The sequence below is a fragment of the Desmodus rotundus genome, chromosome 6 (assembly GCF_022682495.2).
Source record: "Desmodus rotundus isolate HL8 chromosome 6, HLdesRot8A.1, whole genome shotgun sequence".
Taxonomy (NCBI): domain Eukaryota; kingdom Metazoa; phylum Chordata; class Mammalia; order Chiroptera; family Phyllostomidae; genus Desmodus; species Desmodus rotundus.
The window spans coordinates 97,828,109-97,845,197 of NC_071392.1; the positions used below are offsets into that span (position 1 = coordinate 97,828,109).

Sequence of the window (17,089 nt, forward strand, 5' to 3'; positions counted from 1 at the left end):
AGGCAGCACCTCTCTAGCCCAGGCCAATCAGCTTGACGGTTAGAAAGAGTAACTCCTATTTAAATTAATTCTTTGAATCCTAACGGCTCGGCTTTCCGAAGGACGCGGCGGTCTTGGGTCCGAGGCTGGAGGTAGCAGGTTCCTAGGCCTTGGGGCAGCTCCGTGGGGCGAGAGGGCGAGGGCGGCCGGCGAGACAGGTGGGAGGAAAGCGGGCGGTGGGGCCGCCGGGCTTGCGAGGGAAGAGTTGGATTGAGAAGGCCTTCGTTGGCCCCGCATCCCCCTCCGTCCTCTGCCTGTGCCCCCTCCTTTATCTGTCCTCTCTTCTTTCTGTGTCTCCCCTCCCTTCTCTGCCCCCTCTCCCCCCGCCCTAGCTTTCCAAGCACTCTTCTTCTCAGCTACTCCTGTGTACCGAGGCGCCCTGCCTCCTGGTGTTTATTAACCCCCTGGAGTGGATGGGCTGGTATGTCCTATTCAGTGAGCACCTGGGTGAGAAAACGTACAGAAGGTGTTTGCTATCCTGGCGTTTACAGTCTAGTGGGGGTGGGGAGGCGGACGACGAACTAGCAAGATAACTTCCAGTGGTGATGAGCGTTACAAAAGTAATAAAGCAGTGATGCGTGTGGTTTACCGGGGGACAGAACAGCCAGAGAAGGCCGTTGTCCTCGCTAGATGGATGAGTGGATGAGTCAATGGTTACTTCTCGGAAGAGGCCTTCCTGGGCTACTGCTTCTGGAATCTTAGACGCCCCATATCGGATTCTAGGGGGTGTTTGTTAAACACGGAGACCCACCTTAATGAATCAGAAGCGCTTGGGCATAGGACTCAGGTGTCTAGTTTCATACAGCTCTCCAGGTGATTCTGATGTTTCATTGAGAGCTAGTGATGTAGCCCAGCGCATACTAGTCTTGTAGGGATGTTGTTAAAATGCAGCATCTGACTTGTTATCTCTGGGGCTGGGCCTGGAAGTCTCTCTTTCTAACCGTCCCTGTTCTGCCCTTGACTTCTAATGTCTCCCCCTCCTTAACTTTCCTTGATTGAATTAAACTGTCTTCAGTAACGTACTCATTTCGTTTTCTCTCCACCCTTCGTTTTTTGTGTAGATATTAATTAGTAGGTTCCGTGAAAGAAGGAAAAGTGTAAACTCACAGTGCTGTTAGATCTAACAGTTTTCCTGTTTAGAGTAGCAAGGTTCCTGGTTTGAACCTCAGGGGTCTTATGAAGGTCATCTGGTCATGTGACTCCTGAACCCTGCTGTAGACCAGAATCACCTGAGAAGCAGTCTTCCTGGGCCTTTCTCCAGAATTTCTGGATCAGAATCTTACTCCATTGTGCTTACTATTAACATTCCTGGGAAGCAAAGTGTATGAAGTTGGAGCAAATGCCTGTAGTTTCTGAAGACTGTCATTTGGCCTATGTGATCTCGTTAGTCTGCTGCTTATAGTTAGTAGTGAAAGGGGAGAAAGCGGTAGAGCTAGTGAGACATTAACGTTTGCATAACAGAAGCATTTGTTTCCATCTCTTTTTGTCTACTGATTACACCAGCTCACTGTTTGATGTGAGGACTTGAGGCCCTTCAGCTGTGGCCCTATGTTCAAGGTGGGGTGATTTGCATATTCATGAAATAACTGTGAAAGCTTGGGGGTGGAGAGTGCTTTCTCTTTGGAGCCTGGAATTCAGAGAGCACACGGGGAAGAAAATGACAGAAGGGTCTCTGCTTTCTTGTTGGTGTTCTACTTACTTGATAGGTTTGCTTGACTCCCAGAATGGACTTACTGAGTGTTACAAACTATTTTTATGATAGCTTTGTTAATGGATTAATTTATTCCCCAAATGTTGGCGTGCAAAGTATGGCCCAGGCATGTTCTGGAGGAGACCTGAACAAAATGGGACTATGCCCTTGTTCTCATGGAACTTGGTTTTTTTTTTTTTTTTTTAAAGATTCTGAGCTGGTAACTGGCTATCTTGAGTTGAGTCTTGGAAAGCAGACAGTAAAAAAGTACAAGTAGCGTTATGTAAGATATTTAAGTAAGGGCTATGAAGAAAAATAAAGGAGAGATGGTCTGAAACTGGAATGTCTGGCCAGAGGCTGAATGAAATGAAGGAGCAAGCCACAGTTTGGGGGAAGAGCTTTACAGGGTGGAGGCGACAGGAAGTACCAAGGTCCTGTGGCAGGGGGCTCTTGAGGAAAGAATGGAGCCCTCTATGGCTGGTGTGCAACAGACAAGAGGAGATGAGGTCAGAGGTTGTCAGGGTCCCCACTCTGAGATTTTGGAGGCCTGAGTCTAAGTGAGGAAAGGAGTAGAAAGCAAGTGATTGAGCTTGTCTGCTGCCTAACACCCCAGGAGGGTGGAGGAAGAGAAATGACTTGTGGATTGGGACACCAGGGGTCACCAAGGAGGTGGACTACTGGGTGCGGGCTCAAGGGAGGGTGAGGGTAGTAGAGGTGACCAGTGAGGACCACTGTTCCAGAGCTTTGCCGTTGAAAGGGGAGGTGAGTGATGTGGTCTGGCTTGAGGTCAGTTACGGTATAAAGAGGACTTTTTTTTTTTTAAGGCAGCAGGGATGGAAGCAGGCTGGAACAGTGATGGAAGTGATCCATTGGAGAGGACATGCTGGAGCAGGGGGAGGAATCAGTTCAGGACTGGAGTTGGAGCACCAGGGGTGGGCATGGGTTGCAGTGAATGCCCCAGCGGAGAGGTTGGTCTTCGGGAGAGAAGGCCCATACCTGAACATTGTCACTTGAGAGAACAGTGCTCCCTTATAGCTCCTTTCCGGCAGAGAAGATGTGGAAAGTTCTGTGTGCTGCTGGGGCTGTGACCCTGAGCTAGCAGAGCAGTGCTGTGAAGCAGGTGGGGCTGCAGAAATTAAAGGCTCTTTCTTTTCTTTTCAGGCATCATGGACAAGTCTAAAGAGAACTGCATTTCAGGGATGGTTAAGGTAAACTGAATAATGTGTAATCTCAATCATGTTTATTGAATTCAAATGGAGATCCATCTTCTATCTGGAATTGCTGTCACCTTCACTTTAGATTTGTAACTTTTTAGATCACTTTTCTGGGCATTCAGGAACACTTGGTTGATTCTCTCACTGTGTCTTTTTTGTTCTACTTCATCTTACACCGAGCTGTTCAAGTCTGTGTCGTTCCATGGTAGGCAGGATAATGATGTTCACAATAAACGCCTAATACTTGGCCTGTCCTTGCTTGCCAGAAATTAATCTTTGCCACAGTTAGTTCTGGTCTTGCTTCGGGGAGTGGTAAGTTCAGAGGAACGTCAAGCACATGTTAGGGAGTGTTTCCTGGGACCCCACTTGGAACCAGGTCCTGGGTCAGATGCAGGGGCTGGGAGCACATGGCCTTTGACTGTGAGGAACTTTGAGCGGTGCTGGGGAGGTGTGTGAGCCAGTTCCATGCTGCACTGTACATCAGTAGGACCTGAGGACTTCCACGGAGGGGCACTCATTTCTGACTCTGGCAGGCTGGAGTCCAGGGAGACTTCACCAGGAAAGACCCCGGCTCTTAGTGTTTGGTGCGTGTCTGTGGGGCACCGGGCGGGCTGGCCACGTCTCTCAAGTGAAGCCCCAGTGATAGCAGCAACCCCAGGAAGGCAGCATAAGCATACACATTGCTTGGGCTTTTGGACGGGGGTAGGACTTGTTTTTAGAAGTCTTTATCTTTAAGTAAGTGGACACTGACCCTTCTTTTACTGGCTGAAGGTATCAAATGAGCAATTAGAAAAAGGTCAGCCTGAGTCACTGTATTTGATTCTCAATTTTAGTGATAAACATCATTTTTAAAAAGTTGTTCTATTTAAAATGTTTGTCACTGCCTGAGTGCCTACTCTGTGTGGACGCTGCTCATTTCAGAAGCGATTGGCTCTAAGCTTGCAAACCCTCTCTTGGACCAGTGAGCTGGTGATGGACTCTGAGACCTCCCTTTGCAGCAACGCCTCCTTATTTACTAGGACATTTCCTCCCAATAAAGCTGGAGGAAGTGTTCCCCCTCCTCATTTTAGTTTGATTAACTCAGGGTCTTAGAATCAAATTAACTATTTTTTAAGTTGGTGATATTCTCTTTACAGGCACATAAATAATATATTTTGGTAAAAACTTTTATTTTTTAAAGATTTTATTTATCTTTAGAGAGAGGGGGAAGGAGAGAAAAAGAGAGGGAGAGAAACATCAATGTGTGCTTGCTTCTTGCACGCCCCCAGCTGGGGACCTGGCCTGCAACCCAGGCATGTGCCCTGACTGGGAATCAAACCAGCGACCCTTTGGTTCACAGGCCGGCATTCAATCCACTGAGCCACACCAGCCAGGGCTATTTTTGTAATAGCTTTTTGAAGAACCTATGTTTGTTTTCTTTTTACCAAAGTTGTTTTGACTCAGATCCATTTTGTAAGTAGTACTTGGGAAATAATCAGTAGTAATGAGCTTTTTGTTGAAAATCTGGCAAATACAAAAAATTTAGACTATTTTTTAAAAGTTCTTCACTTGAAGATAATCACTATTGAACATTTTGACATATTTTTTCCTTTTTTTCCCCCTAAACATGTGTTGTCAAATTTTAGTGCCATTGGGATTTTGATACCAAGTTTCTGTATTGCAGCTTTTTGCTAAGTGATAATTCCTGAGTCATTGAATTCTTAGAAGGTGTTTTTCTCTTTAAATGCAAGTTCAGTTGATGACCATTCGTTTATGGGAGCACGGTTTTCAGGGTGGACGTGGGGAGAGGTCAGGAAGTATCATTCAAGTGGTCCCTCCAGCGGTATACTGACTGTGTCCTCTGGAAGTGCCGATTAACATAGCTTTCTCTTTCGTCTGTTACCAGTGCTGTTCCTCATTTTGTTAGCTAGAAAACAGATTCTCTGAATATGCAGCTTTGGTTTATGAAGACCTTGAAGCTTCTTTTACTTCTCTCTCCTCTCCCAGATTACAGTTCCGCCTGCTGACGGCCCGAAGCGTGTCCCGGTGCCTCAGCAGTTCGCTTCGCAGCACCCTGTATCTGCAAACAGTGGCCAGGCGCAGCGGGTGCTGTGTCCTTCAAATTCCTCCCAGCGAGTTCCTCCGCAAGCACAAAAGCTCGTCTCCAGCCACAGACCGGTTCAGACCCTGAAGCAGAAGCAATCGCAGGCACCCAGTGCCCCTCGCCCCGTCTCCAAGCCACTGCATAATCCGCAGAAGACTGAGCAGCCCCAGCCAGCTGCCCCCGGTAAATCAGCTTTTGGAGACTCATTGGATAGTCAGCTTTCTAGTTGCTTTAAGAAAAAGAAACCAGGTGTATAGACTTCTGTTTTGCATTGTGTAGAGCCCTGGCTTTTATGCTTCCGGTATATGATACACGATATGAGGCTGGGGACAGAGTGTGAGGTCAGGGTGAAGTCACAGTATCTCCTGTGGGCAGGCCTGTGCGAGGAATTCAGGCCCGGCTCCTAGCTTCATGGTCCCTTTGAGGAACCGAGAAGTCCCGGGGTTCAGTAGCCTGGAGGGAAGTCCGGGGGAGGAGGACGGGCTGAGTCAGGCAGGCCGAGGTCACGGTGCACTGTGTGAGCAGTGGGCTTCGTCCCTGCACCCTGGGAAGCTGCTCAAAGGTTTGTGAACAGAGGACAGACGCGCCTTGTGAGAGCTCACTGTGGGCGTGCGGGCTGAGTTGGAGCAGTGGTGCCGGGCGAGGCCGGCACTGGGTGGGCAGGGTGGGTGTTCGTGGTCACCGTTTACCCTCTGCACACAGTAGGCTCTGAGAGGAGAGCTTTCCTCACCCGCCTTGTCTCTCCCAGTCCCTGCAACCTCTCTGAAGGTAGGCAGAGTCGCTGACTCCCTTTCACAGGGAGGAGCTAGGCGCAAAGCCTTCACTTACTCCGAGACAGCCGGCGTGGGGAGGCAAGGGCTGCAGAGAACGGGCAGTAATCGCACACGGGCGCGGTGGGTCTGTTGATGGTGTAGTCTCACGGGAGGCAGCGAGCCCTGCGTCCGAATATCCGAGCGGACTGCTCTGCTGCTGTCAGGGTCGGAGGCGCCAGAAAAGAGGAGCCGCCCTGTGTGGACTCTGGCGGATGAAACGGCGACTGGAGTGCCCTGGTCTGCCCTTGGTTTGTCGCCCATTTTGCCAACTTGGTGGCTTCTGTTCCCCATATTCCCCCCACGAGGAATGCAGCTAGGGGGACGGTGGCCGGCTGAGGTGCAGCTGTACTTTGTTGGTCCTGTTCGTAGGTGGCATGTGGACAGTGGGCTGGCCCACCTGGTGGGGAAGAGGTGGCAAGGTGGGAGCTTGTCAGGGACAGGAGGACGTAGTCCTGCCATAGAAACGCCATTTGGAAACCGGGCTCTGAGGAGAATCTGCATAGTCTCGAGTCTTCAGGTCATTGGCAGGCCTAGCGTGCGACCTGTGCGTCTTTACTCTAGAACAGTCTGCAGGCGCCACAGGGCGGCAGCCGGGCAGGTCGCGGTGGTCTTTTTTCTCTAACGTGAACTAGAAATGGCCCAGATCTATAATTCTGGACGTGTCATTAATACTTTGGTGACCATTCTGTGATTCATTTGTACTCACAGGTTTTTAACTTACTCTGTATAGTTATTCTAAAAACAGGTTTTTAAATTATTCTGTGTAGGAAATAATTCTGAAAAGGAACTGGCATCAAAACTGAAAAACGAAGAATCGAAAAAGTAAGCATTTCTTATTTCTGAAGTTCTGTGCTGTCATTCTATCAGAATACATCATTTAATTACAAATTTAATTTGGGGGACTCTTTAAGAGATAAAGAACTCTATATTTTCATTTTAAAAATATAAATTTCTAACCTTTTTCTAACCTGTATAAAAAACAGAGAAGGGATTTTAACGATGGATGTTTACTTAGGGACTCTTAAGTTTGTTTTTTTTCTTCAACTTTAGACTAAAGCTCATGTGAGTCTGTTACAGAAGTGTGTAAAATAAAAGAAGTGTCTACCCCCAGTACAGTTTGTATGTGTTTCTGTATGTTTTTCTGTTCATATACAGAAGCACAAGTTTGTTTAAAAATGAGGTCGTGTTGCAGAGCCTTGTGAACATACTATATGATTCTATGAAAACTTTGACAGTATTAATGGCATTATTGTGTTTTTGTGAGAAAGCCGGGCTGCGGGGTGTGCCCAGGTATTTCCTAAAGGCCTGCCGTCAGTCTCTGAAGTACTAGACCATAGAACGTGGCCGGAGGAGCCGGGAATGGGCCTGCACGTTTTCTGCGTTAGCTGCCTAGCAGAGACTTTCTGGGACTCTAATGGTTCTTCCCCCAGCTGCCTGTGGGATCCATCCCGCTTGCTCTACAGGAGGGGGTCTCACCCCCAAGAGGGTTGGCACCTCCAGGGCTGGAGGAGAGGAGGCTGTGGTTGGTTTGCCAGCGGCCCACGGGTAGTCTGAGGCCTTCGCCCCTTAAATGTACGCACCCTAGCCCTTGTGGTCTTCGGTGTCGGTAGTCGGTCTGTGCCTTCGGACACTCCCTTGAGTGTGTCGGCACTGGAAGTCCCGAGTTCTCCTCGTCACTCACGGAGCCAGTGGCTGGCCGGGTGGGGAGCAGGGTGTTTAATATCTGTGGCGACTCATCAATGGTGACATTGGCTCGTTCTGGCAGAGGGTGTGTTCTGAATACAATAAATACAAAATTATTTGTAGGGTGTGTCTACTAATTAATTGTTAGAAAAGATTGTGTTCTTGATCTTTAAAATGATCACATTTTTTCCTAGAAGGCAATGGGCTTTAGAAGATTTTGAAATCGGTCGCCCTCTGGGGAAAGGAAAGTTTGGAAATGTTTACTTGGCGAGAGAAAAGCAAAGCAAGTTCATCCTGGCTCTGAAAGTCTTATTCAAGGCTCAGCTGGAGAAAGCAGGAGTCGAGCATCAGCTGAGAAGGGAAGTAGAAATACAGTCCCACCTCAGGTGAGACTTCAGGTGACCTTCCAAAGAGTGCGGCGCAGAACTTAAAGTTATTAAGATAAATGATTATAAATTTCTTTTTAGGAGGCCTGCTTCATAGTCCTGCAGAGTGATGAAATTTGTCACTTTTCAAAGATTTTTCTAGACTTAACCTGCTGTGGCCCTGAAAACTATTTTGAAGGTTTATGTTAATGGAGTGATTTACATGAATGATTTTTTTTCTTCTTTTGGTGCATCATGAGGGGAATGATACCTCTTAGCCTTAGCCTGAGCTGTGAGCAGAAGTTATGGGGAGCCTGCAGGTTGGCTTTGGTCAGTGGGTATTTTTTTTTTTCTTTCAGTGTTTTTTCAAACAAACCAGTTGCTGAAAGTCGGCCTATGCCATGCCAGTTTCCTGGCTTGGCAGCCACCGGCTGGGGTTGAGACGGGCTGATGGTGTGGACAGGCTGTGCTCTCCGCCACCCGGAGTCCCCGGCAGCGCACACGGAGGGCCATTCTAGAAGACCGATTTTAAGTTCTGTCCCATGGCATTTGGTATCCAGCTACTGTGGGGATGCCGTGTCTCTTTCTTTTAATTTGAAGGCAATTAATATTGAGCTGAGCTCTTTCCCCCTCATAATAAACACGGCCTGTAGGAAGGAAATCATGGTCTTAGATAAACCAAAGAGCTTGAGATGCACGTAAACTGATACGTGGATATGTGTATTTTTCTTAGAGTGGGTCTGTAGTGTCGGGTTCTGAGGCTGGGGGCCGGGGGTGGGGGTCCTGTGAGCAGAACCAACTTTCAGCACTGGTTTCACGTGACGGTTGGTTTGGTGTTGAGCGCGTGTTCCGTGGTCGTGGGTCTGCTTTGAAGCCAGGTGTGAGGGTGGGCATCCTTTGTTGCAGGCACCCGAATATCCTCCGGCTGTATGGGTATTTCCACGATGCCACCAGAGTTTACCTCATTCTAGAGTACGCGCCCCTGGGAGCTGTCTACAGAGAGCTTCAGAAGCTGTCCAGGTTCGATGAGCAGAGAACTGCTACGGTGAGTGTTCGTCTGCTCCCCAGACCCGTCCCAGCCCTCTGCACCTGCTCCGCACCTTCTCCGAACGCGGGCACCTCGAACTGCAGTTGGGGGGCTCTTTCTGCAGTGGTGGCTTAATAGGGCCGAACGCTGGAAGGGGAAAGATCAATCACTGTACAGTATGTATAGATACAATCAGGTACCAGGTAGAATGCTGGGGCTGGTTTGTTTTCAGAGCAGTTTTTCTGTGGGAATGTATACCAATAGTTGCCTTTAAAAACAATTATCTGTTGAAGAAAAATGTTTTACAGAATAATTGTGAAGTACAGACCTGTTTTCTTCTACTGATAATACACACTTAATATCTCCTATGAATAGCTTCCATTAGTCTAGTACATTCGTCATAACTAATGAACAAGTGTCGATGCATAACTGTTAACGGGAGTTCATTCTGTATTCAGATTTCCTTGGTTTTAGTTTTCTCTATGATCAGACTAGAGTCAAGGGGCTTTTGAGAGGAAGATCACAGAGGTAATAATATGCATTCCCATCCCATGTCAAGGGCACGCACTGCCTTGCCATGGTGGGCAGTGGCCTCGATTCCCTGGCCGAGGTTGTGGTTGTCACCCTTCCCCCGGTAGAGAGCTGCTCTCTCTCCCTCCCACACTGTGCTGCTTCAGAGGAAGTTATTCTGCACAGCCGCCCTTAAGGAGCGGGGTTGTTACGTCCCACCTCAGGTAGGGCAGAGTGCCTGCTTAAATCATTTTGGATCTTCTCCTTATGTACTTACTCAGTCACTTAATCAATACGGACTCAATATTCTCCACTTTGAGCTACAGCCCAGCACTGTTTTACTTTGTTGCTGGAGTTCCAGTTTTGCCCACTGGGAGCACTCTCACGTGGTCCCTGTGTTGTTTGACACCCCCCTTCCCAGTGGATGTGTGGTGGTGGCTTTTTATTTCTAGCTTCCTGACACTGCAAGATGCTCCAGTCTTGTCTTGCCTATGTCCTGCCCCTCCCTAAAATCGCCATTCCTCCAGAGAGCCCTGGTGCCGTTATGGGAAACATTACTAGGAACCAAGATCTGGCTGCTAGATGTGCTCATTGCTACCGGGTGTTTTTACTTCTCGGCGCTCAGCTGACAGAGAGAAAGCAAACATGTGCGTACTGATCTGTGTGTTTGCATGTATCTACCAGTAGTCCCACATTTACCCACCTGTATCTGTATTAAGCAAAGCACGAGCCCATTACCTTGCTATTCTGTAACCTCTCCTCCAACATTGGGAAACCTGGGTTCCACCACCTGCCACCCAGTTACACGGTTATTCGGTGCTTGTGTGCACGGATAGTGGTATCAGAATGGTTAACCGGTCACACCTGTGGGGAACAACTGGTACACGCGCATTCGAGATTCATCTGTGTCTTTTCAGGGGTTGATACAGCCCATTTCTTTTTATTGATGAATAATGTTTCATTGTATGGACGTCCTGTGGTTGACCCCTTCACCTGTGAAAGGCATCTTGGTTGCGACCGGTGTTTGGTGACTGTGAAGAGAGCTAACAACGTTTGCCTGTGGGTTTTTATGCTACATACGTGTTCAGATCTGTTGGGTAAATACCTAGAGGTGCGGTTAACTGTGGGCTTGTGTAGTCAGCGTACGTTCAGCTCTGGAAGACACCGGTCAGGTGGCTTCTAAAGTGGCTGCGCCACCTTTGTACTCGCACCAGTGAACGAGGCTCCCTGTCGTTCCTCATCCCCACCAGCAATTGGTGGTGTCACTTTTTGGATTGTAGCCATTCTAATGGGTGTATAATGGTATCTCGTTGTTTAATTTGCAATTCTCTAATGACATGAGATGTTGAGAATCCTCCGTGTGCTTATTGGCCGCCCCAGCATCTCTGGGGTGTGGGTTCAGATCGCTTGCTCATTTTTGAATTGTTTCTTCGGTCGTCTTAATTGTTGAGCTTTACTTGTTCGTACATTTTAGATACAACTTCTTTACCACGTGTGTGTGTGACAAGCGTGTTCCCGTCTGTGGCTTGCCTTCCCTTCCCTTATCTGGGGCTGTGGCAGGGCAGACGTTTTAAATCTTAAAGTCCAGGATGTTAGGTTTCTGTTTGGGGTCGTGTTTTCTTCCCCCCATGGGTTGTGCTTCTGTTTTATTTGAATGAAATTACTTGTTTGAAGAAGTTGAAGAGTCTTAATTTGGGCTGTTTTTTATTGACTTGGCAGACGAGGGGCGTGTCGAATGGTGGTTTCTTAGATTTGTTCCATCCCTTGGTGGAGATCTCTGGGTACTGTGCACACTGATTTTCTTTCTGGCCTTGATTTAAGTGGCATTAAATTCAGGCGGCTTTCCTGTTACGCCCTGAAATCGCAGCCCTGTTGGTGAGTGGCACTCTGGTCTGGTCTTGGCACTAAGGATGTGCCATTTTAATCTCGAACGACTTCTATGGGTAGAAATAGGTCTGTTTACTTGCTCTTACAGTGTTAGCTCACCAAATTAGTTCGTTATTTAGTTGGCAGTTAATGCTCCTGCTGCTCAGTTTTCTTCAGTCCAGATGGAGTTCACTGTGCTGGGAGCAGACAGGTATTGGAAGGAAAATCAAAGGCTAGTTCTTCTTAAGGTTCCGTGGTACTTAGCATGAATGTGTGCGCGCACCCCCCCCCCCCCGCCCCCGTTTTCCTTTTCTGATGAATTCAAATAAAACTAACTGTAGAGAAATAGTAAGGAGCTTTACCTGGACCCACGGTGTGCTGTGGGAGGTGGGAGGACGTGGTGCCAGAGAGCTTTCTCAGAGCTGCTTGTCTTGAACTGAGCAGGAAAACTCGCCGCCTCCTGGCGTTCTGCTGCCATAGAAGAGTGTTCTGTCTTCTTCACTTTCAGTTTGTTATGGTCTAAATTTTGGTCTCTGGCTTTTGGCTGAGAAAATGAAAAACGTCCTTTCTGGCAATCATATTTGGTTTGTGCCCATTTGTTTAGTAAACCTTTTTTGGCGTGGCATACTGTTCGGTCCTGTCTAGCAATTACTTTTGGAAACAGCCTTCTCGAACTTTAGCCAGAGCTAAGTGTGTTCTTGCACTGTACGGAGAACAGTTCTCGTCTCTGTGGTAAAGCAAATGCGGGGCTCGCCTGGCTCTCTCCAGTCGCGATGGAAAGGACACTCACTGAGGGACCGGCTGGCTCGTGTACTTTCAAGCTAATGATTAGTTTACCTGGACTTTAACGTGCCGGTATACCTGCTTCCAGTTTCTCTTTATTGTTCAGGAATATTTTTCCCCTCTGATATTGTTAGTGTAAATGTTTAGCTTCAAACAATTCCTTCTGTTGTCAGTTGAGCTTGGTTTTAAAAATGGGAATTGACTGTCCTTGAGAGACTTTTTTGAAATTGTGTTTTTAAAAAATTGTGTATGTCTGACTCCCTAATTTGTACTGATTGTTCAGTAGTGTCTTAATTGCTGGCGCATTAATTGTCAGGTGGGGTATAGTTGCAGCCCATCAGTGTTTTTCTTGTCTTTCAATATCATACCTGCTGTGTCAGCAAATAAATAACCTCACACTGAGTAACTTGTACTTCATGCTGAACACTAATTTGGCTCCACTGATTTTTTTTTTTTTTTTTTGAGTCATCAATTTGGTTTTAGCTTTTGCTTTAAAACCTACAAAACATGTTAAAAATCTATGCTGGGTTTTCTTTCAGAAGAGATGTCTGAAATTGTCACAAAATCTAAAACACAGATTTTTAATACTTTTTTTTTGATAGTATATCACAGAGTTGGCAGATGCCCTGTCTTACTGCCATTCAAAGAGAGTAATTCACAGAGACATTAAGCCAGAGAATCTGCTCCTTGGATCAACTGGAGAACTTAAGATTGCAGATTTTGGGTGGTCCGTACATGCCCCGTCATCCAGGTACGTAACCGTAGAGGTGGGTTTCTGCGAGCCCCAGTGGCTGATCACAAGCTAGACCGCGAACGCCCGAGTGCAGGGCTGTGCAGTATCGGGGCAGGTTTACTGACAGAACGCTCCGGGGTAAGTTATGCCCCAGTGGTAAAATACTGTCAAGGACGTTTTTATTCTGCGACCACTTGGGCTGTTTATTGCATCCTAGGCCTGGTGTTAGACATGCTGAATGGGACAGGTAGGGTGTGACTAGTGTAGGCAGAGGAGAGGTGGAGGGTTACAGAGGGGCGTGACGCCCTGCGTGAGGCCCGGTGGGACAAGTTCCACGGCAGCACCTGCGAAGGCCCAGAGCGGAGAGCACAGTTCTGCCAGAACTTCAGCAACTAAACTGGCCCTTTGGATGGAACTTTCAGGGTGGTGGGTAAAGATTCTCTTTGGTCTGCTGTTGTCACCAGAACAGTTCTTTCTTGTCCCCTCCTAACACCAAAGCTACATTTAAATCTTGTGTGAGCTTTGCAACCAAGAGCTAAGATACTGTCCACTGCTTTAAATTTAATTTGTGTTTAAATAAGCTTTTGAAACCACATGTGAGGTAGAGCATTTAAAAGCATCCATTTACTGATAGGAGTGTGTCCACTTTGGGGTAGGACTTAAATTATAGCCAGATTACTGTAAAAAATAAAGTTAGTTTGGTTTTTTTTTTTTAATCTTAAAGCTAGTTGAGAAAAAGATCGTATAGCTAAATAGTTGCCAGGGGGTGGGTGAGCTTTGTTTTTGTCACTGACCACGTGGGATTGTTTCCAGCAATGAGTTGAATCTGCTTTTAAAAAAGTCTGGTTGTCTGCTGCTGGCGGGTGCTGTTGCGCCTGCTGAGGCAGTCAGTGAATTGTGGGCTTTGTGACAGCACAGGGTTAGAACCGCACCTTAACTGTGCAGTGCTGTCACTATGGTAGGAAAGACAGCTACCCTTCTCTGGAAAGGACATTTATGTAAACGTTGACGGTCACTTCGCCCCGTCTCCCAGACGTTGCAAACCGGAAGAGCTGCCAGGTCACTGGGTGCTGTCTCCGTCATCTCAGAGGTGACGAGAGGGCTGGATATGTGCAGAGCTGGCGCCTTAATCCCCAGTCGCCATCTGGCTGAGTGAGCGCTTGTGCGCCTGCCAGTTGCGGGCCTGACCCGGCATAAGCTTGGATGGCGAAGAACTGGTAGAAAGCAGCAGAAGCCTACCTGGTCTCTGTCCCACGTTTGCCTGCCACGCCTGGCTTATCTGCAGCCTTTGCTCAAAAACTCATAGAGGCACCAAAGGCGGGCGGTCCACTGCACGTTCAGCAGTGGACGTGCTGCCCGTGGGCTGCATCTGCCTTTTTGGTGAACCTTCAGAAATAAGTTGCAGATACCATGATTCCCCGTCCTTGGAGCGCTTCAGTGTGCATCTCCTGGAAATAAGGACACTGTCCCATCTGGCCCCAACCACTGTCACTCTCAAGAAAAGCGATAACCTTGGTAATAGCCAACACTGAGCCCATGTTCAGGTGTTCCCAGTTGTCCACACACTTGGATAACCGTTCTTTTAAATCAGAATCCAGCCAAGGTCCACACATTCTATTTGTGTCTCTTCGGTCTAAATTTAGACCCGTTGCCCCACAGTTTAAGATGGATTTTTCTGACTGTGATGTCACTTAGCTTTGTCCTTCATCCTCTGCATTTGCTGAAAACGGGAAATTGGGCCTAAGGGCTTGAAGGATATTTTTGGCGAGAATACCTCACAGGCCACCCCCAAGTTTTAGTATCTCTAGTACCGATGATGTTAGAAGGCAGCGTGTACCTATAGCCCCAAACCTAGTGCTTTTGCAGTGGGACAGTTTCTTGTCTTAATGTTACCTGGCTCTGAAGCCTTTTAGCATATCTGCCTGGTAAAAACTATATGACGCTAAACTGTACTCACAGAGAGCTTTGCACGGCTGCTGTTACGTGGTAGTGATTGGACAATTTGGGGTATAGCTTGGTTGCACAGCCCCCTCAGACCGTGTCCTGCCGGGAAGTGGAGATTTACACAGGACCTACGTCATAGCCCAGGGTCCGGCCTAGGAGCAGCACTCAGCCGGGGCAGTGAGGGTGTTCATGACTGCTAGCAGCTGCTGCAGCCATAGAAGCAAGCGCGTCAACCCGGGTCTCCCTCGTTTCCAGGAGAACCACCCTGTGTGGCACCCTGGACTACCTGCCCCCTGAGATGATCGAAGGCCGGATGCACGATGAGAAGGTGGACCTCTGGAGCCTGGGAGTTCTTTGCTATGAATTTTTGGTTGGGAAACCGCCCTTTGAGGCAAGCACATACCAGGAGACCTACAAAAGAATATCGCGGGTAAGACGCAGCCAGGAGGGGCCTGTCACTTGTGTTAGAACCCTTTCTGTCCTATCAGCCTTCCCTCTAGGCTACGGTCTGAATATTTACATTGTTCTCTCTAAACCACGTTTTGTGACTGCCTGTCACTACTGTACTCCAGGTTGAATTCACATTCCCTGACTTTGTACCAGAGGGAGCCAGGGACCTCATTTCAAGACTGTTGATGCATAACCCCAGCCAAAGGCCGACCCTGAAGGAAGTACTTGAGCACCCCTGGATCACTGCGAAATCCTCAAAACCGCCGAGTAGCCAAAGAAACAAAGAATCAGCTGGCAAGCAATCTTAAGACTCTTGCAGGTGGAGGACCCCGTGAGCCAGGGCTGCTGTGTAGTTGGTCATAAACACAACTCTTGACCTGCCTCTACTGCCGGCTCGCCACCTGCAGCACTATGGGAAATAAATATACGTTACTTTTACTGAGCAGGCAGTACGTCATGCTCCCCACTGAGAAAGTTCCACTTCAGTAAACGTGCCACTGAAGCGAAAGTCGCCACGAGAATTGCACTAGCTCCACTGGTTTCATCATCAGGAGGCGAGGTTCAAGGGCAGCCGCCCCGCAGCCTGTTTGGACGAAGGTGTCCTTGCCACAGGCGACCCGCAGCCGATGGTGGCAGAGTGGCCCCTTTGTCCCGACCCGGTCAGTGCAGCAGCTGTGCAATAACCTCCCAAGTTCCTGAGTGTGCATGTAATTTATTGGGTGGCCACACCTGGGAAAGCTGTCGGAATGAGTATATGACTTTTAAATATTAAAATAAAGAGATGTGCATAGACCTTGTCCCTTCCGGAAAGCTCTGTCACCCCTGTTACACCTGCTGTCTAGCCCTCCTTAACCACTCACCTCTTGTCTGAGACTGTACCCTGGAGCATGTGCTCTGCCTCCGTCGTGGGACTTGCTCAGGCCGTGGATGAGACGTGTGTCTCAGCCAGTTCTACATGTTCAGGGCTTTTACAAAATGTTGATGGTTTACATGTTGTTTTTGTAAATACACTAAGACATATACAAACTGGTTATTCTTTGAAGCTCTCATTTTTAAAAAAATTCTACGTATTTTTAGAGGGGAAGGAGAAAGGGAGAGAGACATCATTGTGTGATTGCCTCTTGTGGCCCCCCCTAGTGGGGACCTGGTCTACAACCCAGGCATGTGCCCTGACTGGGAATCGAACCAGCAACCCTTTAGGTCCACAGGCCGGCGCTCAATCCACTGAGCCACACCAGCCAGGGCTGAAGCTTTCCTGTTTTACCTTGACAGTTGCAGTGCGCATCCCAGGAGTCCACACAGCAGCCTCTGAGCAGTGCTGGCCTCCGCCTGGGCCTGGTGGGGGCGGCAGGATGGTCTGTGGGGGTCGTGGGGCTGAGGTCCTAGAGCTGGCCTGGCCTGCGGGCACCCCTACATCACTCCCTAGCCCACGCTGCAGAGTCTGGGGATACAGTCTGTGAGGACGGCCACTGACCTTGGGGTAATGAGGAGCTGGGACAGGTCTCCCGACGAAGTGGCATCTGAGGCTTGGAGGACAAGGGAGGATTTGCAGGTTGGAGGCTGGTGCAGTGGGAAGTTGCTACTGCTAATGGGGCACAGCAGGGAACCTGGCACAGAAGTGGGGAGCGGTGGCTGTATGACCTTGTGGCAGAATTCCTCATCCCTTCCCGAACCAGGGATCTGGGTATGACCTGTGTTCCTTGTGGCCTATAAAAGTGGAAGCCCCTTCAACACAGGTGGTAGAAGCTTCTTCCCCGGGCCCCCTTGGTCACCTGGCTCCCTGGAGGGCTTACTCCTATTATTCCAGAGCTACAGCATGCGTGTAAACATGAAACAAATAGACATCAGTCTGGAGTGCGTGGGTGGCCCTTCACCTGTTCCCTGTGGCCT

At 48.5% G+C, this 17,089-nt stretch overlaps 1 protein-coding gene across 7 annotated transcripts; it reads left to right on the plus strand.

The window, feature by feature from the left end:
• Positions 1-16: 16 nt before the first annotated feature.
• AURKA (aurora kinase A) lies at positions 17-15,991 on the plus strand. 7 transcript variants are annotated; one of them, XM_045194774.3, is made up of 10 exons: positions 96-131; positions 1,543-1,596; positions 2,891-2,937; positions 4,930-5,209; positions 6,606-6,660; positions 7,716-7,907; positions 8,793-8,931; positions 12,675-12,823; positions 15,005-15,179; positions 15,322-15,991. In XM_045194774.3, exons 3-10 carry the CDS (start codon positions 2,896-2,898, stop codon positions 15,505-15,507), a joined length of 1,218 nt encoding a protein of 405 aa, XP_045050709.2. In that variant the 5' UTR covers positions 96-131; positions 1,543-1,596; positions 2,891-2,895; the 3' UTR covers positions 15,508-15,991. The 7 variants fall into 7 exon arrangements, with proteins under 7 accessions (XP_024415551.2, XP_071077833.1, XP_053782716.1 ...); XM_024559783.3 differs by lacking the exon at positions 1,543-1,596 and having other exon boundaries at positions 17-131; XM_071221732.1 differs by lacking the exons at positions 96-131; positions 1,543-1,596 and adding an exon at positions 17-38.
• Positions 15,992-17,089: the final 1,098 nt, after the last annotated feature.